We start from the raw sequence: 23615 nt of genomic DNA, 5'->3' as shown, positions 1-23615 counted from the left end.
CACACAAGATAAGCTGGGTCGCTAGCCTGAACGAGCTTGGGAAGTTTTGTTTTCCAGAATTCACTTTCTGGATCCAACCCATAATAACCCTTCCAATCCACTATCCTTGTGGTAAGAATAGAAACGGGCATTTTATCTTCTGTAGCATCAAAGAATAGGAAAACCCCTCACAGCTCTGGTTTCTAGGGTCACGAGGTGCCCTGGTTTCCCCCTGTAGTCCCGGAGCAGCATTGATTATGTCCTTTTTCAGGTATTCCCATGTGGACAATAAGTCAGTAAATTACACAGTCACCTTGGTTTCTCCAGTGACTCATTTGGTAGGAGCCACTATCACTTTGTTTTTTTAAGGTGTCTATTTTTTTTAATCCAACTGTTCTTTTTCATGCCATTTGAGTCCTTGTTTTGTCTATAAACATTTTACATTATTTGTTGGGTTTCTGCAGTGCTTTTTTTTGTTTAAGTGAAAATTCAGTGGTTTCTAATACCCTCACAGATTTATACAACCATCACCACTATCTTATTTCAGAACATGTTCATCACCCTGGAAAGCAACCCTGTACCCATTGTCACTCCCTCCCTAGCCCCCTGGCACAAATCTTCTTTCTGACTATGGATTTGCCTATTCTAGACATTTCATATAAGTGGAATTTTGTAATATGTGGCCTTTTGTGTCTGACTTCTTTCACTGGGCATAATGTTTTCATGGTTCATCCATGTGGTAGCATGAATTAGTACTTCATTCCTTTTTATGAGTGAATAATATTCCAGTCTATGGATTTAACACCTTGTGTTAATCCATTCATCTATTGATGAACATCTGGGTTGTTTCCACCTTTTGGGCCATTATGAATCATGCTGCTACAAACGTGTGTGTACAAGTCTGTGTGGACGTATGTTCTCATTTCTCTAGGGCACATATACCTAGGAGTGGAATTGCTGGGTTGTATCATTATCCCATGTTTCACTTTTTGTGGAGCTGCTGGACTGTTTTCCCCAATCTTTATAAATGAGATGGAGTCTTCACATTTCTCAGTCATTAGCAGGAAGTCAGTTTACCACTTTAATTCCTCCAGCTCTGCTGCTCATCCAGGGACTCACAGATTTGCCACAGTCTATCCACAAGGTGGCTCCAACCTGCTCTCAGTGTGCCGGGGGCAATGACCCCTGGGGCAAGAACTCCTAGAGAAGGATGGGTGTCTGAAATACCAGGTTCTACCCCACCCTGACAACTTTCACCCTCCCCAGATGAAAGATCAAAAAATACAGCCAGCAGCATTTCTCAGGGTATTTCTCAGTGTGCACAATTAAAGGAGAGTTACTCGAGGTGGGCAAAGCCAGGTGTTATCAGTCTATTAAAAGCTCTCGCAAATTGATAACATTCAAAGGAGCAAAGATCAGGAACCATGTATAGGAGAAGGGGAGCCAGCAAACCTAACAAGGGCCCGTGGACAAGGTGAAGGATTGTTCCAACCCTGCCAGGACCCCAACACTTGCTTTCCCAAGGTGGTGGACAAAGCTTGTGTTCTTTGGGGGCCACATGAATCAGTAAGACCCTCCGGATGATACATAGCATATAAGAAGGTTCATAGTGTGACCCTGTGATTATACACCGAAAATGATCCCCAGCCACCCATGAAATGAGCTATCCATGGGAGGATGTTTCTTACAGTCTTTCACAAATTACCTTTATTTATTTATTTATTTATATATTTTTTAAAGATGACCGGTAAGGGGATCTTAACCCTTAGCTTGGTGTTGTCAGCACCACGCTCAGCCAGTGAGCGAACTGGCCATCCCTGTATAGGATCCGAACCCGTGGCCTTGGTGTTACCAGCACCGCACTCTCCCAAGTGAGCCACGGGCCGGCCCCACAAATTACCTTTAAACTGGAAATGAGAGCAATGCCCAGCGATCAGGCCCAGTGGCTTGTGTATCCACCAGAACTCACAGGCAGGAGGCCTGCCACCCCATGGAATAATAGTGGCTCCCAGACCCTGGACAGAGCACTCTGCAGATGCCCTTGAATCCTCAGAGTAAGCCTGTGAGCTGGCTTCTTTTTGCAGAAGAATCAAGTAGGCCCAAAGTTACAGCACGCATGCTCTTGGAAGGGTGACGGGAAGGGGGCAGGGGCTGGGGTAAGAGACCCCGAAGCTTGTGCAGGGAACATTGATGCTTCCTTGGGCATGATGCCAGAGAAAAGAACAGGGCCCCCTACCTATGGCTGCAGAGGTGAGGGGGAGCAAAGAAGAAAGGGAAGGGGAGGGGACAACAAGAGAGGCCCCACCCAGGGGTGACAGGGGTCAAAGGACTGATGAGAGATGGGTGGGGGTTGGAGAGAATGGAGGGGGCTTGCAGAGGAGAATGGGAGGAGCCCAGCTGGGTGGGAGATTGTGGGTTCATGGTGGTATCCGTGGGGTGTTCTACCTCCTTCATCCAATCAGGGTCCCATAGCTTTAAGATGCTTGGATTTGGAGAGAAGAGGGCATCTGCAGTTAAAGCAGTGGTTTCAGGTCCAGGTGGGAGAGAAAGGATCAGTCTTTTTTTTTTTTTTTTTGTACCATCCCGATCTCCCTTAGGCACCTGATGAACTTCTGTCTTGCCAGGGTACATCCTGGGGTTCCAGCCTGGGTGAGCAGGAGAGCTCAGGTGGCCCTTGTAACCGGCAGGCACCACTGGCTCTTCCATAGGTCAAGGAGCCAGGATTCTGGGGTTTGAACACCCCATTCTCTGGCAGATGGGGCTGACTTAGAGCCCAGGTAGGAGGACGGGATGCCACATGTCAGAGTCTGAGGCTCAGGGAGGGGCTGCATGGACATCCAAAGAGGCTGGCAAGAGCAGCTGCAGCCACAGTACGTCCCAGAGCAGGGAGCCAGGAGCCAGGAGCAGATTGGGTGGGCCCGGGTGGGAGGAGGGCCATCCCCTCAGATTAGCCTCCCTCCCCCAGGGTCAGGGGCTTCCCTGGACACATGCTCGGGGGTTTCTCTACCCAGATCCCAGCTGCCTCCTTTCCCCTGGCCGACGCCCCTTTCCCCAGGAACACAGCTGCTCTACTCTTGCCTAGTGCAGGGTCTGGCTCTCAAGCTAAGTCGTCAGCAAAGGTCAGCCCTGCTCTCCCTGTCGCTGCAGGCTCCTCGAGGAAAGAGCCTGAGCCTTGTCCCCTTTGATGTTGCCAGCGTCTGGCACCAGACTGGCACCCAGCAGGTGGCAAAGGTTTGCTGTTTGCATGAACAAGCAGTGAGACCCTTCTTCCGAGGGCCAGCAGCAGAACCACCCCAGCCCAGGTTTATTATATCCCAGCAGATGCAAGGCCCCCGTGGGGTCAGGCCTCCAAGCTGGGGTCCCTTCCATGGTGGGTGAGACAGGCAGCGCACTCCTGCTCCAACCCAAGCAGGGCCTTTCCAACCCTAGGGGGTGGCAGTTGAGGAGGGGATCGGTGATGTGAGTCTGGCAGGGAAGAACAGGGCAGGCCGAAGAAGTGAGGATGACACCAGTGGGGCAGGGGAACCCTCCACCCCAATTCACCCCCTCCTCCACCAACCCCATCACCTGCTGACCAGTTGAATGAACTAGCTCATGCCCCATCCGGAGACCAGCACAGGCTCCAGAAGTTTCCCCAAACCATCATCTGCCTCACTCACCTCTCCCAGCACAGTGAAGGGCCTGGGACCCAGAAGCCAGAGCCAGTTGGGCCTGGGGGTGGGGAAAAAATGGTACTATTCTTAGATCCATCTTCCTCCAAGTGCTGGGCTGCACATTCCAGAGGTGGGAGCGCTCGGCCCACACAAATGCTTCCCTTCCCCAAGCAGGCCAAGGGTCATGAGGAACTAGAAACAGCTTTTCCCAAGAAAGGTGGGGGGGGGGGGCGACAGAGAACAGGGGTAGAAAGGGCAAAGGTCACCAAGTAGAAACCCTCCAGCTGCCCATGGAGGGAAAAAGCCCCTCTGAGTCTGGAGAGAAAGCAGCTGTCAGCAGCTATGCATTGCAGCTATGCATTGCTTGGTTGGAGCCCTACCAAGCTCCTGGTGGTGGGGGCTGGCATGTGCATTGTAGGACATTTGTTTTTATTTTTATTTTTTTGGTAGCTGGCCGGTATGAGGATCCAAACCTGTGACCTTGGTGTTATAAGGCTGTGCTCTAACCAACTGAGCTCACTGACTGGCTCATTGTAGGACATTTAGCAGCATCTCTGGCACATGCCCCTCCCCTGTAAATCCCCCCGCTCCCAATTTGTGACAGCCAAATATCTCTCCAGGCATTGCCAGCTGTTCCCTGGAGACAAAATCATCACTAGGTGAGAACCACCACTTTGCAAAACACAGTCTCCCTGGGTTCCCCTGCCCATGATGAAGGCCTTCAGGTCACATCTGAGTCAGGTATTTAGGGAGCCTTCTGTCTTATGTGCCTTGTTCCCTCTGCCTGGAATCTTCTCCCCATCTCCACCACCATCTTCCAAAACTAAACCCATACATCATGACCTCCAAGTGGTGTTCCCCATCTAACGAGTTGGATCCTAAAGGGTGTCGTGGTGGACTAAATAATGCACCCCCCCAAATGTTCACGTCTTAATCCCCAAAACCTAGGAATATGTTCCCTTACCTGGCAAAAGGGATTTTGCAGATGGGATTAAGGATCTTGAGATGGGAGATCATCCTGGGTTATCTGGGGGCCTAGTGTCCTCACGAGGTCCTCATAAGAGGGAGACAGGAGAGTCAGAGTCAGAGAGAGACTGGAAGATGCTATGCTGCTGGCTTTGCAGATGGAGGAAGGGGCCACAAACTGAGGGCTGCAGGCAACTCTAGAAGCTGTAAAAGGAAACAGATCCTCCCCTGGAGCATCCACGAGGAACCAGCCCTGCCCACACCTTGACTTTAGCCCAGTGAGACCCATGTCAGACTTCTGATCTCCAGACTGTAAGATAATAAATTCAGTTTTTTTAAGCCACTGAATTTATGGGCATTTGTTACAACAGCCATAGGAAACTTATACTAGTGTCTACCCTTAAGCCCTGAGTTGGGGAGAGTGGTGGAGAAATCAGGTTGGCACTTGCCTCCCCTGGCATGATCGACACATAGCTGCTGTCTATGGTGTTCATCTTCCAATAGATGGGGAGGAATCAGTGTAAGAAAGTTTGGGGGTCAGAGCTTGAGTGCACCAGATTTTCTCAAGCTTGATACTGTCAAGAGCCTTGTCAGAGACATGGAGAAGCAGACAAAATGACTGCTTTTTCTCCCCAAACCAAACAAAAAAATTATGTCTATCAAGCCCCCAAAGCCCCCTACCTTTACTTCATGAAAACACCACTTCGACATGGGTGGCCCACGACAGCCATGGCTGCCACAAAAGTGGCTCGCCACCAGAGCAGTAGCCACAGCCACCATGCAGGTGGCCCGCCAGACACTCAACTGCATTGACACAAGGAGAGTCACCAGCAGAGACCAGAAAAAGAAGAGAAAGTCTCTCTCCTCAAAGCCCACTCCAGAGTAATAGAACAAGCAACTGCTCTACCAGATGACCAGACATCAACACTGAGATACTAGAAATATGAAAAGCCAAGAAAATATGACACTACTGAAAGAATACAGTAATTCTCAAGTACCAGACCCTATGGAGAAGGAAACCCTTGAAATGACAGAAAAGGAATTCCAAGGAACAATCTTATGGAAATTCATTGAGATTCAAGGAGACTCAGTTAGACAACATAATGAAATGAGACAAAAAATCCAGGATATGAAGGAGGAAATTTACAAAGAGTTTAATACCTTTAAAAAGAATGTAGCAGAACTCATGGAATCAAAAGATTCATTCAATGAAATAAAAAACACAACTGAGAGCTTAAGCAGCAGGCTAGAACAAGCAGAAGAAAGAATTTATGATCTTGAAGACAGTCTTTTTGAAATAACCCAGGCAGACAAAAAAAAGAATTTTAAAAAGTGAAGGGAATCTAAGAGAGCTAGCAGACAACCTTAAGTGCACAAACACTTGAATCATAGGTGTTCCAGAAGGGGAGGAGAAAAGAAAAGGCATGGAAAACCTATTCAAAGAAATAATAACAGAAAACTTCCTAGGTGTAGGGAGAGACACAGACCTTCAGATCTAAGAGGCTCAAAGATCCCCAAACAGATTCAACCCAAAAAGATCCTCTCCAAGACACATTATAGTCAAACTGGCAAAGCTTAAAGACAGAGAGAGAATCTTAAAAGAAGCAAGAGAAAAGCATTGTCACCTATAAGGAAGCCCCTATTAGAGTAACAGCAGACTTCTCATCAGAAACTCACAGGCATTTTCTACAGAAAATGGGATGATATATTCAAAATACTAAAAGAAAAAAACTACCAGCCAAGAATACTGTACCCAGCCAGGTTATCCTTCAGAAATGAGGAAGAAATAGTGTATTTTCCAGACAAGCCAAAACTGCAGGAGTTCATCAACACCTGACCAGCCCTGCAAGAAATCCTCAAGAGAGCCCTGCTCCTGGAATCTGAACACCATCAACCACTACCACGAATACACAAGAAAGAACAAAACCCATTGGTAGAACAAAAATGCAAACAAGCAAGAGAAGAAACAATCTTACCACCACAAAAAACCATAATGACAATGCAACAAAAGCAACCAAACTCTCAGTCTCTTTGGAAGATGGTAAGGAAACAATTCATTTTTCTAAAACTGGTAAGTAAAAGGGAAGAGTCAAGCATTTATCCGGTCTTTCCTATATGAATTGTTCCTCAGGGTAACGATAATAGCTGAGGAGGGAACATTTCTGTCTATTCAAGTATCCAGCTAGTAAATAAAGAGGGAATAAAGTAATTAGAATATGGTATTTTGCAAAACCCAATTGAAATAATGGATCTAGCAAAGGATCATCAATGTCTGCTAACATCACAGAGAGAAGATCAGACATACTGGGCATCCTGCAGTAAAAACATATGCCTCTCAAGCCAAATCTAACCTGAGAGAGACTAATGGGGGACGGCAGAACATGTTAAATGACACTACTGGGATGTAGCCAGCAAATCCAGACCTTGGGAAACTTTACGGGGTAAAGTGGGAAAAATTAGATAAAGAGGGAACCTATAAATGAAAAGAAACTCAAGAGACAGCTGACATTGTAACAACCAATGCCACAAGCAGAACCTGTTTGGATCCTGATATAAGCAAATCAATTATAAGGAAGAAAGAGGGAGAGGGAGAGAATTGGAAAAATTTAAACGTGTTTAATGTTTGATTAATTAAGGAATTATTATTGATTTAAAATTAATAGATTTTACCTATCCCCTTCCAATTATGGCATCTGAAACAGTTATAAAAATCCAAACAATTGTAAAGTGGAGGCGGATACACGATGGGATTTTAAGGCCAGACAGATGAAGCAGGTCAGGCCCAACACGTGGCCCAGGCTGTCAGGGTGGCAGAGCCAGAAGCCTAAAATATAATCCAGGCCAAGCTGGCTGCCTGGAGATGGGCAGGGTGAGGGCATGCCAGGCAGAGGGTGCTGCTTGGCCAAAGGCTCGGCATGAGGCCGGTGGAGGCAGGAGCCCTGGAGGAGAACTATTGTGGAAGAAGAGGCAGGAAAGAGGAGGCACAGAGACGGTGACCCAACCGCCCTCGCCAGTCTCTGCTCTAGCACAGCACCCCCGGAGCTGAGCCGGCACCCAGCAGATCTTGACCCATGTGCTCAGAATGACCAGAAGCCAGGGGGTGGGGCAGCAGAGGTGAGAGGGGGACAAGCAGGAGCCTTCTGCCCTCCCTAAGCCTGTGGGTGCTGACAGCCTTCTGAGGTCCTTTCCCACATGTGGCTGCTTCACCGTACTGCCAGAGTCCCCACATTTGAGAAGGAGGTGGCAGTGGGAGGCTCACCTGTTTCTCTAAGGGGTTAAGGAGGTAGCCCAGACCCTCCCCATTCCAGAGAGAGACCCCCGTCTGGGGTCAGCCCCCCTCCACCCCATGGGTCCTGTCTCCCACTTTCTTCTGCCTGGGCTATTGAGTCTCCCCTGCTCCAGTCTGACCCCTCTATTGTATTCCCCATATGACCTTGGCAGAGCTCAGACACAGGCTTGACCACAACCCTCCCCTGGCTAAATAAATCCCTTCAACAGCTCCCCAGTATCCTCTCGATGAAGGTCACCCTTCTTGGCTTGGCATGTGAGGCCCTGAATAGCCTGTCCCCTCCTACCTCGTCTTCCGCTATCCGCCCCCACCCTCCACCCCCAGCCATTCTGCCCTTGATGTTTCCCTCTAGTGTCCTGCTCTGCTGGCCTCTGACTTACACCTGCTCATCCTTCAGGTCTCCAGTTAGCTGCTGTTCCCTCTGGAGACCTCCACATCCCCACAGCCTGCATGCAGACAGTTCTTCTGACCATGCAGCATTGCAGCATCCTGTAAACATCCCCCGACTAGCTGCAAGCCCCACTGGGGGAGTGGCATGTCTGTTATCTGCCTTCTGTTCCCAGCTCCCTGCACACCACTTGGCACGTTTTTACTTTACTTTTTTTTTTTTGGCAGCTGGCTGGTATGGGGATCCAAACCCTTGACCTTGCTGTTATAACACTGTGCTCTAACCAACTTAGCTAACAGGCCAGCCCTTGGCATCTGTTTTTAAATATAGGTTTTAGTATTATGCAGGTATGGAGAGGCCAACAGATCAGGAGACAACTGTCATTGAAAAGATAATTTGTTATTCACCGTTCCCAAGAGCAGGCACTACACAGGGCCACATGGGCAAGCACCAGGGCTGGTAAGGAGGTTGGGGGAGAGGGGGAGGAGGAACGTGGGTAAGAGCCTTTATTGTGCAGAAAGGAATGGGTGAGGCAGGGTAAGCAGGGTTAGGATTGGTTAGTTTAAATCATTTCAGGGGGCTCTGAGGCATAGAGGCTGTTTTGAGTTGTCTGGTGCCTGGCCCTGGGGTGATTAGGACAGGCGGATAGTGGTCTGGAGTTTGGAAGCCTGATAAAGGAGGTGGTTGGGGGATATGGGTTCTGGATTGGTTGATTTCCATATGAAAGGTGTGCTAGCAAGGTGAGTCCTTTACTATCTGTAGGAAGTGGCTAGCCCTGGGAGGGGCCATCTGTCTGGATTCACAAAGCCCCAGCTGTCAAAGCATCAGAATAAAAAGTCATGCTGAATACAGCACCTGATTAGTATAGGTGGGGGAAAAGGAGTCAGATGTGGATTTGAAATCTAGCCCTGCTGCTCACTTGGTCAGGCAACTTAACGTCTCTGAGCCTCAGTTGTTTTTTTCCTTGTAAAGTGGGGATTAAAATTAATATTATAGGGTTATTGTTACCTCAATACACTCAGTTTGTTTGTATATTTATTTATTTATTTATTTTTGCTGGCTGGCTAGTGTGGGAATCTGGATCCATACCCTTGACCTTGGTGTTACAAGGCAGTAAGCCACTCTGTTTAAAGGAGCACAGCCCACCTCCAGTTTCTCCTGATCACACCAGGATTGGTGGCAGTGATCCTAATCTCAGAGCATCTTGCTTCATTACTTAGCGCTTGTCTTGTCTGCTCTGCCACTAAACTACAAGCACTTGGGACCATCTCTTCACTGCTTGTCCCCAACACCCAGCTTGGTGCCTGGCACAAAGTAGGTGCTCACTTAGTGTTTGTTGAATGAATGAGGTAGAAAATGGCCCCCAAAAGGTGTTCAATGAGGAGTCAGTGACATCACTGTCATCTCTGATGGCTGCAACACATGACGCATGACCCTATAGGGCCCTCTGATCAGGGCCCACCACCCTCCCTCCCCATGCCTCCCCTGCCCCAGCTACAGCTGGCAGAACTTGTGTCAGGCAGCTGCAGTTCCTAGCTGGGGGCAGTCCAGCTCCCACATGTCCAGCAGGAGCAGGAGAAGCACAAGGACCAAGATCATGACCAGTGCCAGTACTCTGAGTCCCTCTGGAGGGTCTTGACCCCACCCAGCCATTGCTTCAGCTGTCCCCTGCAAGACAGAGGCCACTGGTTAGCCTGGGGAGGGGAGGACCTTAAAGCCAGCCTTCCAGGAGGCAGCAGGGCCAACACTTCAGGGACACAGTGAAAGAGGTCTCACAGAGACTGTCTGTAAACCAAGTTCCTGAACATCAGGCCAGGGGCTTGCAATTCATCCTGAAAAAAACCTTTGTTCTCCCCTCCTTTAGTTGCCAGGCAACCACTGTGAATCTGAACCAAAGCAAGAGGCAGCTGGTTTAAGGATACACATAGACTGAAAGTGAAGGGACAGAAAAAGATATTTCCTGCAAAGGGAAACCAAAATAGAGCAGGGGTAACTATATCTCTATTGGATAAAATAGACTTTAAGTCAAAAACTGTAGAATGAGACAAAGAAGGTCATTACATAAGGATAAAGGGATCAATTCATCAAGAGGATATAACAATTGTAAATATATATGCACCCAACATCAGAGCACCTAAATATATAAAGCAAATATTAATAGATCTGAAGGGAGAGAAGACTGCAATACAGTAATAGTTGGGGAATTCAATAACCCACTTTTGACAATGGACAGGTCATCCAGACAGAAAATCAGTAAAGAAACATTGGACTTGAAATATACCCTACACCAAATGGACCTGACAAGCATACACAGAACATTCCATCCAAAAGCAGCAGAATACACATTTTTCTTAAATGCACATGAAACATTCTGCAGGGTAGATCATATATTGGGCCATGAAACAAGTTTTAACAAATTTTAAAAGACTGAAATCATATCAAGTATCTTTTATAACCACGAGGGTATGAAACTAGAAATCAATAATAGGAGCAATTCGGGAAATTTACACATATGTGGAAATTAAACAACATGCTCCTGAACAGCCAATGAGTCAAAGGAGAAATTAAAAGGGAAATTAAAAAATAACTTGAGACAAATGAAAATGGACACATAACATGCCAAAACTGATGGGATGCAACAAAAGCAGTTCTCAAAGGGAAGTTTATAGCAATAGTTGCCTACATCAAAAAGGAAAAAAGATCTCAAATAAACGAATTCTCTCTCTGGAGGCAGCTGGCGGCTGGCAGGTTAGCTCAGTTGGTTAGAGTTGATAACACCAAGGTCAAGTGTTCAGATCTCCATACGAACCAACATGACAATGGCAGGCTCTCAAATGCTTCTCTCAGAGGCTAAGAGTCTGAGCAGAGACCTGGAGAAGGCCAGGGTCTTCTAACTTCAGCCTGCAGTGTTCCCCCAGTGTCCCTGTGTCTTTGTGATGAAACCCAGGTCTCTGCTCCCCAGCCCTCCTCCATTAGGGAACTGTCCCCCTTTCCTTCACAGTATTTAAGAAATAAAAGTCCGGTTTTCCTACCCAACAAAAAAAGGTGGGGTGGTGGTAAAATGACTTGGCCTCCCTGACCCTCAGTCTCCTCTTCTGTACAGATGGCCCAATATTGAGCATCTGGGAAGACCCTTCAACTGTGTGTACCCACAAGAGGTGCCCTCCACTGGGCGGAGGGTGCTTCCCAGAGCTGAGCTGAGCCCCTGCCCAACACCTGCCACTGCAGCTGGCTGGGCTTGTGGAACGAAGACCCCTGCCCACCCTCCCAACCCTGCAACCTCTGGGGTGTCAATTTTTTGAGTTTGGCTGAGCTGCAGGCTGGAGACCACCCCCAACCACCCCCATCCTCCGAGCCCCCAGTTGTGCTCATTTCACACTTGCGGAGAAGAAGGTTTACTCTTAACGCCCCCAGCAACTAACCCCGGCCTGGCTTCCCCCAGTTCAGCCCTGATCGTGAAGATCTGGCCCTCACACTTAGCCACTGTGGTCCTCAGAACTCCATCCAGGCTTTAATTCACGGCCTTGTTTCTCTGAGCATCCAGTCTCCCGCCCGGACACCTGGGTCCCGAGCGCGCATGTCCCTGTGTACGCTGCGTTCTGGTCCCTCGAGGGCCCCCTCCCTCAGATCGTCTCCTCCCCGCGAAGGCTGCCGATGGGACAAACCCTGTAAGGCCGGGCGGGGAGGTGGGCTCACTCGCCAGGGGACCTCCGCCAAGTCTGGGTAGCGCCAAATCTTGGCCGCTGCCCGTCAGTGGGACAGGTAGGCGCCGGTGGGCTGTAGCGGGGAGGCTGTCCCCAGCGCGCCACGCCGCGTCCCTACGCCCGCAGCCACGCGGAGCCGCGTCCCGGCCCAGCTTCATCCACCCGGAGCAAGAAGTCGAGGAACTGCAGCAGCTCCCGGGTCCGGGGGCTGCCACTGGCCACAGCCACAGCCACAGCCACAGAACCGCTGGGCGACCCTGCAGGCTGCGCGTCCAGGGGGTCGACTGGGGCGGGGCTTACGAAGAGCTCCAAGCCCCGCCCAGAAAGCCTAGTCCTGGGCCCGAGCTGTTTATAAAGCCCCGCCCACTTCCATAAGCCCCACGCCCAGCCCCGCCCCCACGCCTAGCCGCACCCACTCAGACCCGCACCCTCTCTAGGCTCCAGCCACCAAGCCCCGGGCCCGGGCCCAGGGGAGCAGGGAAGGGGCCGCCACCAGGAGCTCCCCAGTGGAGCTGGAGAAATGAGAGGGGTTCAGGGTGTGATGAATATCTGGAGAGGGCCCATTAGCTGCGGATGTGGGCTCTAAAAATTTAAAAGCAATTAGCTGAGAGGTCTCCGCAGCAACCCTCCCCGCCTCCCTTTCCCCGCCTCCCCCAACCTTTCGCTCCTGTTCCGGGCGGGTCACCCGGGAAAGGACAAATGCCTTGTAGGTGAATTTAGTTTCGCTTCCTGCAGACATGACTACCCGGAACGCCTGGCTTTTCTTCCAAAACCAGATCATTTCTTTGTTGTGGCGGTTGTTAATAACAGTTTATTGAAATTATTCTCAAGATAGTATTGGAGAATAATCACACGCCATACACTTTGCCCATGGCAAGTGTGCCATTCCGTGGTGTTTGCTATATTCGTAGAGTTCTGCAGCTGTCACGTTATCTAATTTCAGAACGAAAAGAAACCCATACCCTGGTGCATCACCCCCCACACCCCTCCACCGCTCCCCGCTCCGTTCACCCTTCCTCCAGCCCATGGCCACCGCCAGTCTACTTTCTGTTTCTATGAATTCACCTATTCTCAAAACTAGGGCTTTCCTGTGACATATGTCACCCCATTATGTGCAAGGAGAGAGCGATGAAATAAAGTCAGGGACCCACAGAACAGGTGGCTTGGGAGTGGGGAACAGAGGTTAAGGTTCCCTCTCAGGGCCCTGGGTAGTCTGAGGCTTGTCTGCAGGAAGCCAGTGTCCACCCAGGTGTGTGCAGGTGAAGGAACCAGAGAAGGGGACAGGAGCCTTTAGGGAGACAGCAGGCATACTGGTCACGACGCCTGGGATGGGGGTTGGGGGAGGCGGGGGGCCGTCAGGGCTGTACAGTCGGGAGAATCCCTGAGTGAGTCTCCAAGAGTGGGTGGGGAGGCAGAGGGAGGGTGGAGGGAGAGCAGGGGGTGGCAGGGTGGGGCTCGGTCTATAAAGGGTGAAGTTCACCCTGCTGGCCCTGCAGACAGCAGAGCCCGGTGTACACTCCAGCAGGCACCAGCTCCTCAGACATAGCAGACATAGGTGAGTCCTTTTCCTGACCATGGCTGAGGCCAGCAAGCAGCAGGTCCCTCCAGCACGACTTGTCCCCATTTTGTGCCACCTGCCTCCCTTGCCGAGGGCCATGGTGCCTGGCTTAAGGTGGAGGTGTTCCCAGTGCCTGCAGCCATCCTTCTTGGGTCCCCATCACCCCCTTCCACCTCCCCAGGTGGCTCTGTTATCCCTCGAGGTGCCCAGGGAGAGGAGCACCCCACACCATGAACCTGTGGCTCTTGGCCTGCCTGGTGGCTTGCTTCGTGGGGCCCTGGGACTCCACTGTCCACGCCCAAGGTACTGTCTTTGGCCATACTTACCCTATTCCCCCTACCTCCCTCTTTCTGTTCATCCTCCCTGTCCCCCACCCCATTTGCTCCTACCCTCTTCCAGGAGTCTCCCCTGATCCCATCTCTGATGGCTCCTGCCTGTGGCATGCAGGAATTCCTGGCATTTGTGCAGCTCCTGGGGAAGGTGGGGTGGGGAGAACAGAGGGTCCCCAACTGCTTCTTCCAGAGTCCCTGTGGTGGCTCCTTTGTAAGACTTCAGCCAGCCTAGGGACCGTGAAGGGCAGAGGGTGGCTTCCAAGTGCCAGGGACACACTGGAGCATCCTGACCCTGCAGAGCCAGGGTGGGGTTGGAGATCAGAGCCCTGGAAACCAACAGGAGTGATTTCCCATCCAGGTCCCCCCCGCATGCAGTCTGGCCAAGAGTTGCTACTCAACCTTTCTGAGCCTCAGTTTCCTCAGCTGCAAAGTGGGAATCCGAAATTCCCACTGCATAAACCCAACGTGAGGGTCCAATGAGCTCAGTGCCTGGCAACAACAATAATAACCATTCATGTTATTCATGGGGACCCCCTCCCCTCCTCCCCTCCTCCCCTCCTCCCCTCCTCCCCTCCTCCCCACCTCCCACCCCAGAACAGGCACTTGAGGATTTCGCTGACCAAAGGACACTTCTAGGCATCTGGGAGCCCCCAGGAGCCCCACCACTGGGTTCTACATCCCCATGGGTCCCAGGGAGGCCACTGAGCCCCAACACCTGGCAGAGAAGGGCCCCTGGCCAGACTGAGGCCCCACGGCCCCACCCTGCTGCCCCCACCTGCCCCTGTTCCCAGAAGATCTTAGCCTTTGCCCAGGAGGGGGCCGGGCTTTGGCGCTTTGTTCTTATTGTCCTGTTATCAGAGCCCAGCCCAGGCCCTTTGGTCCTGGGGGGAAAGGTGGCCCCCCAGCATTGGGAACTACCTGTCTGGCACTGCAGCCCCAGGTTCCAACTGACTCCGCTGTCCCTTGCCCTCAGGGGCCAAGGTTAGGGAATGCCAGGAGGACTCAAGCCCCTCCTGCTCCCCCCAACCCCCCTGCTAGGCTCTGCCTGGACTCAGACTTGGCTGCTGGAGGTGGGTTAGGCAAAGGCAGATTGCAGAAGCCGGGGGAGGAGCCCACCCTGGCCTCTGCCACCAACTCATTAACTCATTCTCCATTCATTCATTTCACCTACTCATCCTCCCAGATGTTTCTGGCATCATCACTTCCTCCTCTGGGCACCCCCACCCACCCCCTGCACAGATCAATGCCCCTGTCCCCTCACCAGGCTGGGAGCTCCCCAAAGACATCACTAGTTTTGATGTAATCTCTGTGTTTGTCTGGACATTTGGCATCTAGTAGGGGGCTCTTTAAGTGCTTTTGGTAGACCAATGGGTAAACCAACATAGAACTCCCAGTTTCTGGCCGGGTAACTTGAGTAGTCACTGTGATGGGTATTTGAGCTAGTCCTATGTGGGGACATGGCCAGTCTGCAGCAGGAGTGGGGTCTTAGGAGGGTGGGACTGGGCTGGGGAGGGTTGGCCCTGGCCCCTCTTCAGGGTGCTGCACCTGCCCTCTGTCACCTTCTGCCACAGAGCAGGAGTGGAAGGGACCCCTTCCTAGCTGGGGTCTGCAGGCGCTCTCCATCTCTGGCCAGCTGTCCCCATATTAAGGGCTAAGGTTGAGCCAGGTGACTTTTTTATCATGCAGGCTGTTCCTAGGTCTCCTCCAGACATGGAAAGTCGTGGTATGTGCCTATATGTGCAGGCTGGTGCCCACATCTGTGGCCATCCATGCCAAGTGCACACACACAGTGCCATGCACTTGCAGGTGCCTTTGAGGATTGCTGCCTGGCTTACCACCGCCACGTTGGGTGGGCTGTGCTCCGGCACGCCCGGGCTTACCAGCACCAGGACGTGAGCGGAAGCTGTAATCTACCTGCTGTGATGTAAGTGAGGCCGTGGGGCTGGGGGTTCACACCCAGCTTAGCTCCCCCCTGGCACCTTAACCTGGGTACCCCCTTTCCACCCACCACAGATTCCACCTCCCCCAGAGACGCAGGATGCTGTGTGGGAACCCACAGGACAGGGGGGTGCAAAAGGCCATGAGGTTCCTGGATGCACGGACCAAGAAGCTCTACAACACCCGGATGACCTTCCACGGTGGGCGAGACCCCAGCCCAGCACCCAGGGGTCCCATCCTCCCTTCCCACAGGCCCCTGTGCTTCTCAGCCCCCTGAGGGAGGGAATCAGAGCCCAGTGTTCTGGCAGCCGCCCCTACCCCAAAGAGAGCCCACTGCTGGTAAGTGGGGGACTGAATGAATGACCAACCAACCGAGTCCTGTCCAGCCCACTCAGTCAGGACACTTTCAGTTGCTGGAGATGGAACACTCAAGCAAATGGGAAACTTGACGGCTCAAATAACCAGCCTGTGCCTTCAGGCTTGGCTGGATCCAGGTGTTGACTGAGGTCTTATCTATTTCTCTCTGTCTCTTGGACAGGATCTCATGCTGGGAGGAAGAAGTTGAGTTCTGGAACCTCTGGGCTACCATCGTCCATGTTTAGTGATCTCACTCATAGCAGTAAGAGGAATGCCTCCCTCCCAGCAGCAGCTAATCCAGGTGACCATCCGCCACCTGTCACCTTTGCTAAGGGTTGAGGGCTCATAATCAGCCCAGATCCCCAGGGACGGGGGATTCACTTCCAGGACCAAGGGGGGCTGGCTGTGCAGTCAGCTCTGCAGGTTCACACTGAGGTTCCAAGGGGGCTGTCCATAGCCCAGGCCCAGCCCCGGGAGCTGTCACCAGGTGGGTGGACTGAGAGCTGCAGGGCCCGCGTAAGAAGAAAGAACAACCTGTTTTTCCCTCTACTCACACACCACTGAACGTAAAACCTCTGACACTTCTGACACTAGATGTTGGGGATTTTTACCCCCACATGCCAAGCATTTATCCAGTGGACACCAACTTAGTGTCCTCTCATTCCATTCTTTTTCTTTTTTTTTTTTGGTGGCTGGTGGTATGGTGATCCAAACCCATGACCTTGGTGTTATAACACCGCGCTCCAACCAACTGAGCTAACCGACCAGCCCTCAACTCAATTCTGACGTTATCCACCTGGGAGATAGTGTCAGATGCCACAGGTTAAGGACTCAGTCCCACAAGACTGCCCCCCACTTCAGAAACCTGTCGCAAGTAGTAGATTGTCACCTGTACTTCTGACCAACTGGCTATAAATCAGGGCTCTCTCCTTGGGTTCGCTCATTTGCTGGAGTAGCTCACACAGGACTCAGGGAAACAGTTTACCTGTTTATTATAAGGATATGACAAAGAATACAGATGAACAGCCAGAGGAAGAGATACATAGAACAAGGTCTGAAAGGGTCCCGAGTGCAGGAGCTGTTGTCCCCGTGCAGGTGGGGTGCACCACCCTCCCGGCACATGGATGTGTTTACCATCCCGGAAGTCCCCCGAACCCTACAGTTCAGGGATTTTTATAGAGGTTTCATCACGTAGGCATGACGGATTATTGACTCCATATCTGGCCCCTCTCCCCTTCATAGAGAATGAGGGTGGGTCCAAAAGATCCAAGCTTCTAATCATGGATTGTTCTTTCCGGTGACCAGCCCTATCCAGGAGCCACCAAGAGTCACTCATCAGAACAAAAGATTCTACTATCACCAAGGAAATGACAAGTTCTGTGCCAGGGATTGGGGAAGGAGACCAATAGGTATATTTCTTATTATTTCATAAGCCTCAGTTCCACTGCGGTCCCCGTCACCTGCCGGCCTCTCTAATCCCTCCTGCAGGACTGTAAATCCTCACATCTCTGGGATCCACCAGCACAAGACAGGCTCGCTCTTTCTCTGCCACAAGCACCCTGCAGCCACAGCTGCCCCAGCCAAAACTTCATCCCTGTGCCTGTCTCCTGGGTGGAGAGGACCTCCTCTCCACCCCCCCCACCTCCTGCCTCTTGGGCAGCTGGAAAGAGGAAGTTGACTTTAAGTCCCTTGCTGCTCCAGGGACTGGAGTCAAATCCTGGGCAGTGGCTCTGGTAGAGAAGATTCCTCAGGATACACTGCCCACCTGTAGCTTCTTCCCATGGTCCCTCTGGCTCCTTGCAAAGCTTTGGTAGGTCCAAGGACACCCCTCCCAGAATGTATTTTTCTATTACTTTTAAATAAACCTTGGGCAGTGTTGCAGGGGGAAACGTCATTCCTGCCCTTATCACATTTCATTATGAGGCTCAAATCACATTTAGGCCCCACCACACATTAAGTGGGTGACCTGGGCAAGTCCCAATCTCTAGGACTTGGTTCTCCCCGCACCATAAAATAGGGGTGATGATACTGCCTGCCTCGTAGGAGAGCAAACATGCTACTATCTGTGACATATGTAGTATAAGGCACACGCTGACTGTGTGTCTGTTAACGTGATGAGTATCCCGGCCATTGAGCTCAGGCATCCGATTTTGGTAGATCCAGCCGTACCTGGAGCCAGGCAGGGTGGCATGGTGGTTGAGGGCATGGGCCTGACTTTCAACCTGGTCTGACCTTGGACAAGTCACCTAACTTCTCTGAGCCTCAGTTTTCACATCTGTAAAATGGGGATGATCATAACAGCATCTGTTCCATGGGCTGGTAGTAACAACCAAAAGGGTCAGTAATGGTAAAACACTCAGGACAGCGTCTGGTACATGGTACACGATCAGGAAGCATGAGTCATTGTCATCATTACTGGGGAGCCCACGAGCCCCCTGGCTACCTAACACATAAGCCTTGCCTGGCTCTGCTGAGGGCAGCGTCTACTTACTTCGAGAACTTGTCAAGGGGCAGGCAGACTTAACCCAAAATAACTTTATTATTGTCTTTACTTCTGATATAAAAGCATCCTCAGAACACTAGCCCGGACCCTGGGAGGGATGAATATGGCCACAAGCCACCAAATCTGTGGGATCAGGGCCCAGAAGGCCCTTGTGCTCTGAGGGACAAGCCCCCATGCCCACCCCAGCTGCCCACTCTCATGTCTAGCTGACCCCCCGGGGGTGAGCCTCAGTGCAGTACAGAAGTTTAAGCCTGAGATTGACCAGATACAGTGACCACAAGGTCCCTCCTTGACCCTGGCTGTGGGGCGGAGGGTACACGCCACAGCTTCTAGCTGTCTCCAGGAAAGGCTGAGTGTTGGGGTCCCCCGGGCTGGCACAGAGGTCGTAGTGTAGCACTTCACTCATCCTGAGGTTCAGGGTTTGACCTGGTCAGCCACCTGCTGCTGGGGATCAATCCCTCCCAGTTTCAGAATCTCCCACCTCCAGACGGCAGGGGAGCTCGGGGGGCCCATCGAGGCCCCTTCCAACTAGAGCAGTTTCAGGTGCACCTTCAGCCGCAAGGCCTGGCTCCCCAGCTCAGGGCGCCCCTCCTGCTGGGGACCCCGAGGCCCTGCCACACTAACCACCTCCAGCTGGTAGGTTCCAGGCCCTGGCCTCCGCCGTCCCAGCTGCAGGGAGCTGAAGCCATGGAGGTGACGCACACGGAAGAAACCTTGCTCGTTGCCGTGGGCAATGACATAGTGGATCTGGCCCCGCAGACCCTCCAGCGCTGGCCGCAGCTCCAGGATGCGCTCAGTCTGGCCCAGGTGTGACAGGTTCAAGCCCAAGGCCAGTGGGACCTCTGAGTCAAGGGTGGCCAGGCTCAGCTGGGGAGAAAGACCAGGTGGATGGTCAGAGGCTGGGAGAATTGGGGTGTGGTGTGTAGGGGGCCCTGGGGTCATGGCCAAAGAATAGATTTTAGCCAGTCTCTAAAGTGGAGGTAAAAAAGGTCAAGTACAGTGCTCTTAATTTCAGTCTAGCCCTCCATCCATAAGTCCAATGGTCAGCCTGGGCTGCAGACACAGCAGCACAAAGCTCAGTCTGGTTCTCAGGTGGAAACCAAAGAGGGGCAGGTAAGGAGCCACTTTAAACACAGACCCCAATCAACTCCATTCCTGCCTCCCAGACTGGCCAGGCGTTTGAAGTTTCCAGGACAGCTCTGTCCTGTTGAGGACCTCAGCAGTGGGGCAGGGAGGACACCTGATAGCAGGAAGATCTGAACTGAGCATATTTAAAATTGGGATGGGGTTCAGCATGGATAGTGTCAGCCAAGCCCAGTGTCCCATCCTTAGGCTAGGGCTCCCATGCAGAGCACCACCTGAGACACAGATGTCACCCCCATGGGCCGAGTGATCTGGCGGGGCTGGTGAGAGGGCTGCCCACTCATGCAGAAGCTAGGCAGGGGCTTTTTCCTAAATATTGCTGCCATGTACGTTCTGATTGTTTTTAAATGAGATTGTTGAATAAAATGCCACCATCCTTTTGAAAATAAATAATAAATAAATAAAAATAAAAAAGTAAACACAGACTCCAAACTCCTAGTCTCAGCTGAGGGGCCTTGGTCAGACCCCTGCTAGCCTGGGTCAAGGAAATCAAAGATTGTCCTCAGAAATCAGGACAAAGATTGTCCTGCATCAACGGAGTCAAAGATTGTCCCCAGAGACCGAGCCAGGAGGTCAAATAGCAATGGGCCCCAGAGGTGGTCTGGGATGGCTGGTGTTATGACCAAGGGCCTTTCGGCAAAAGCCAGACCCAAAAAGGACACTGGAGCCGACAGTAAGATAATCAGGACATCCAGCCAGGTCAGAGAGGACAGCAAGCTCCAGACTGAAGAGCCACCCAAAAGCTTCCGCAGTACTTCCTGCATCTGGCTCTTTTTGAGAGCCCCCTGTGTGCAGATGACAAACCCCTCTTTATTTGAGCTCCTCTGAAGTGCCTTCCTGGTCCTGGCAGCTGGACAGGCCTCTGAATAAGTCAGCGAACCTCAATAGCAGGCTATCCCGGGCTAGGGGATGTAGCCAATCCCTCAGAAGGTCATGTTTTCTTCTCCTTCGCTCTGGGCAGTGCTGTGTTTATTTCTCCTCATTTACATGCCAATGGAATGTTTTGCTGTGAAAGCTGCTCCTGTTCTCCAGACCCTCTTTTCTGGAAATCTCAGCCTTTCCCCCTGGACTTTTGCTCAGACGTGCTTTTATTGACATCTGCTGGCAGGCAGTGGTTATTGCAGGCAAAGGCATGCACAAAACTCTTCTAGGTCTAGATTACTTGTGCCTCTCCTAGGAGCCCTGGCGACCCCTCCACCCTCTCTTACTGAGTACCAAGGGCTGATGATAAGGCGGCAAACCCGACAGACACAGGGTTCTTCCCTTATGAAGCTTACAGAAAATAACAGTAACCATGGGATAATGTATACAGTCACAGTTTTTCCCAGCAAGGGAAAAACAACTAGAGGGAAAAGAGGGCAAAGTAATACACTCACATTTAGTTAATCTAATATTGAAAGCCCCTCAGATCCAACACTCCTATCCCACTTCTGGCTTTATTTTTCCCCATAACATTTATCATGTATCATACTTATCAATTGTTATAAAATATGAGGATACTTCAAAAAGTTCACAGAAAGATTTGTATTATCTTTTAATTGTATTTTTCCATGAACTTTGGAACTACCCTCATATAACTTATCGATTTCTTGTTTTACTTATTGATTCCTTGTCTGTCTCCCCATTAGACTATCAGCCCCGCAAGGGCAGGGATTTTTAGTTTTCTTGTTTACTGCTGTTTCATTACAGTGCCCAGTGTGCAACAGGTGTTCAGTAAAATCTGTGGAGTGAAAGAGTTTGGTCCTAGGACATGTCTGCAGGAGGGAGGGGAGCTTGGGGTAATGGCTTTTGTGCTCAGTGATGATTTTTTGGAAATGATGTAAGGTGATGGCCTCAGAAGGTAGTGACTGCAGAGGAGCCTGGGATTCTTGGCCATGAAGACCGAGTCTGCTCGTAAAGAGAAGACTGTTCCGTAGCTGTGAAGTCCCCACACCACCACTTTCAAGTTCTGTACTTTGGGCAGGCGATCTAACCTCTCTGAGACTTTGTTTCTCCATTGGAAAATGGGGAAAACAGAGGCATCTACACCTCCCAGGGTTGTGGCAAACATTGAGAGCTGTGAAGTTAGAGTGCCTAGAGCAACACCTGCTTCCAGCAGGTGCTTAATAAATGTTTAGCTTTCAGATTCCTTGGGTGACAGTGGCAGGACCAACCAGCAGTGGCCTCAGGGACTCTCTAGCTGAGGGACAAGCACCTCAAATCAGTGGTAAAACTGTCCTCCCTGCACACCCTGGTAGGGTCAGGGTCTCTGCTGGTTGGAGTGACCTGAGGTGGCAGAAAGGACAAAGCTGTAGTCCTGCTCTGCTGTCTTCGAGAGGCCTGGGGAGGGCTCCTGAGATTCCTAGAGATGAGGTGGGTTTGAGAGCTCCGGGGGCATCTGAAGCACAGGAAAGCGGGATCCTCTGCTGGTGGTCCCCAGAGAAAGGATTTTCCTACCCAAGGCTCAGGCAGGAAAAGAGCTGTGGCTTGACCTGGGCTGGGCACTGGTGACAGGAGGTAAGGGTTTGTGAAAACAGCCTTGAGGGATTTACAGGGTAGGTGAGCTTGGCCGAGCCGTGGGGCAGAAGCTATTTAGCTGGCAGCTTTGGGCCCCATTGGTGCTAAATCCAGTGGATTTAGGGAGGGCCTCACCAGCCAGGAGGTGAGGGGTGACAGGTTTCAGGGTGCAGGCAGGGCTGGGGGCACTGAGGTATTTCCCTTGCATCCAAGTGCCATGGAAAGGACTCATGGGAAGCTTCATAGCCCGATCAGGGTCTATGTGGGAGTTGTCTGACTCATACCAGGAACAAGGGAGTATGCTGGGGGGGGTGTCCTCCAGAGAGTCCCCAAGGGAAATCCCAGGGCCGAGGAAGTCCAGGAAGGCCCAAGAAGGCACCAGAACATAGGGCATGAGCACGTGCCATCTGGTGCTTTCTTGGGGGGTGCTTAGCTGGGCCCACAGCTTCCTTCCCACCCTCGGCCTGTCCCCTGGCTGTCCCTGCCTGGGGTGGCCCCTGTGGCACCTGGTGGTCTCCATGGGTGCTGCGCCTTAGCCGGTCTCGGGGGGAAATGCCGTTGATCTTGCATTCATAGCAGGCTTCAGGCGAGAGCAGCTCCTCTTTGTCTGGGGTGTCCTGGGGTCCAGGGCTGAACCCCAGGCCAGAGACACAGTGTCTAGACCAGGGCGGGGATGGGGTAGACCTTCAGAGGCAGGCTGGTGAGACCTCAGCCCCCACCCCTGTCTCCATTCTGAGCCAGCTGCCCGTGGGGGCAAATGCTGGTGTGCAGGTGTGCCTCTATGTGAGCACTGGTGTGGCTCGGTGTGCACAGGAGTGAGATGACATGCACACAATGGGATGGATGAATGTATCTGAGCGTACCCAGGGGTGTGTGCATGTGGGAGTCTGCATGTACACATGGAGGACATATGTGCTTACTGGAATGTTATGAATTCACACGAGTATACCCAGGGATGTGGGTCTAGTGTGAGACAGCATGCACAGATGGCTCATGAGAGTGCTTTCCCGTGTGTGCAAACCGGATGTATCAATGGCCCCCAAGTGACCCCAATGGATGTGGACACGTGTGAGCCTGTGTGCACACTGGGATAAGGACATGGACACACACACGTGTGCATGATGGGATCTTTGAATGCATGAGGGTGCCCAGGCAAGCTGGCACTCTCTAAGTGTGCAGATAAGAATGCTGCTGTGCCTCTGCATATCTAGTTCTCTGTGCACACATGTGCATGTACATGTGCATATACAAATGTATGCATAGGCAGAGGGAGCTCCTCCAGAGGACTCTCGGCCCTGTGTATGTGTGT

General features: G+C 51.6%; 2 protein-coding genes across 2 annotated transcripts in view; one reads left to right on the top strand and one right to left on the bottom strand.

The window, feature by feature from the left end:
* Window positions 1-13767: 13767 nt before the first annotated feature.
* CCL25 (C-C motif chemokine ligand 25) lies at window positions 13768-16503 on the top strand. The gene is made up of 4 exons (XM_063109989.1): window positions 13768-13840; window positions 15676-15793; window positions 15883-16007; window positions 16346-16503. Exons 1-4 carry the CDS (start codon window positions 13768-13770, stop codon window positions 16501-16503), a joined length of 474 nt encoding a protein of 157 aa, XP_062966059.1.
* A 2692-nt stretch (window positions 16504-19195) lies between these two features.
* FBN3 (fibrillin 3) overlaps window positions 19196-23615 on the bottom strand; it is a 63109-nt gene continuing 58689 nt past the window's right edge. Inside the window, exons 62-63 of the mRNA XM_063109988.1 lie at window positions 22813-22963; window positions 19196-19534 (exon numbers count right to left, since the gene is read on the bottom strand). Of these exons, the coding sequence (XP_062966058.1) occupies window positions 19196-19534; window positions 22813-22963 (490 nt within the window). The remainder of the gene's footprint in view (window positions 19535-22812; window positions 22964-23615) is intronic.

This window comes from Cynocephalus volans, chromosome 10, assembly GCF_027409185.1.
Source record: "Cynocephalus volans isolate mCynVol1 chromosome 10, mCynVol1.pri, whole genome shotgun sequence".
NCBI lineage: Eukaryota > Metazoa > Chordata > Mammalia > Dermoptera > Cynocephalidae > Cynocephalus > Cynocephalus volans.
Note: the sequence above shows the minus strand (reverse complement) of the source record. Positions and strands in the feature narration are given on the sequence as shown.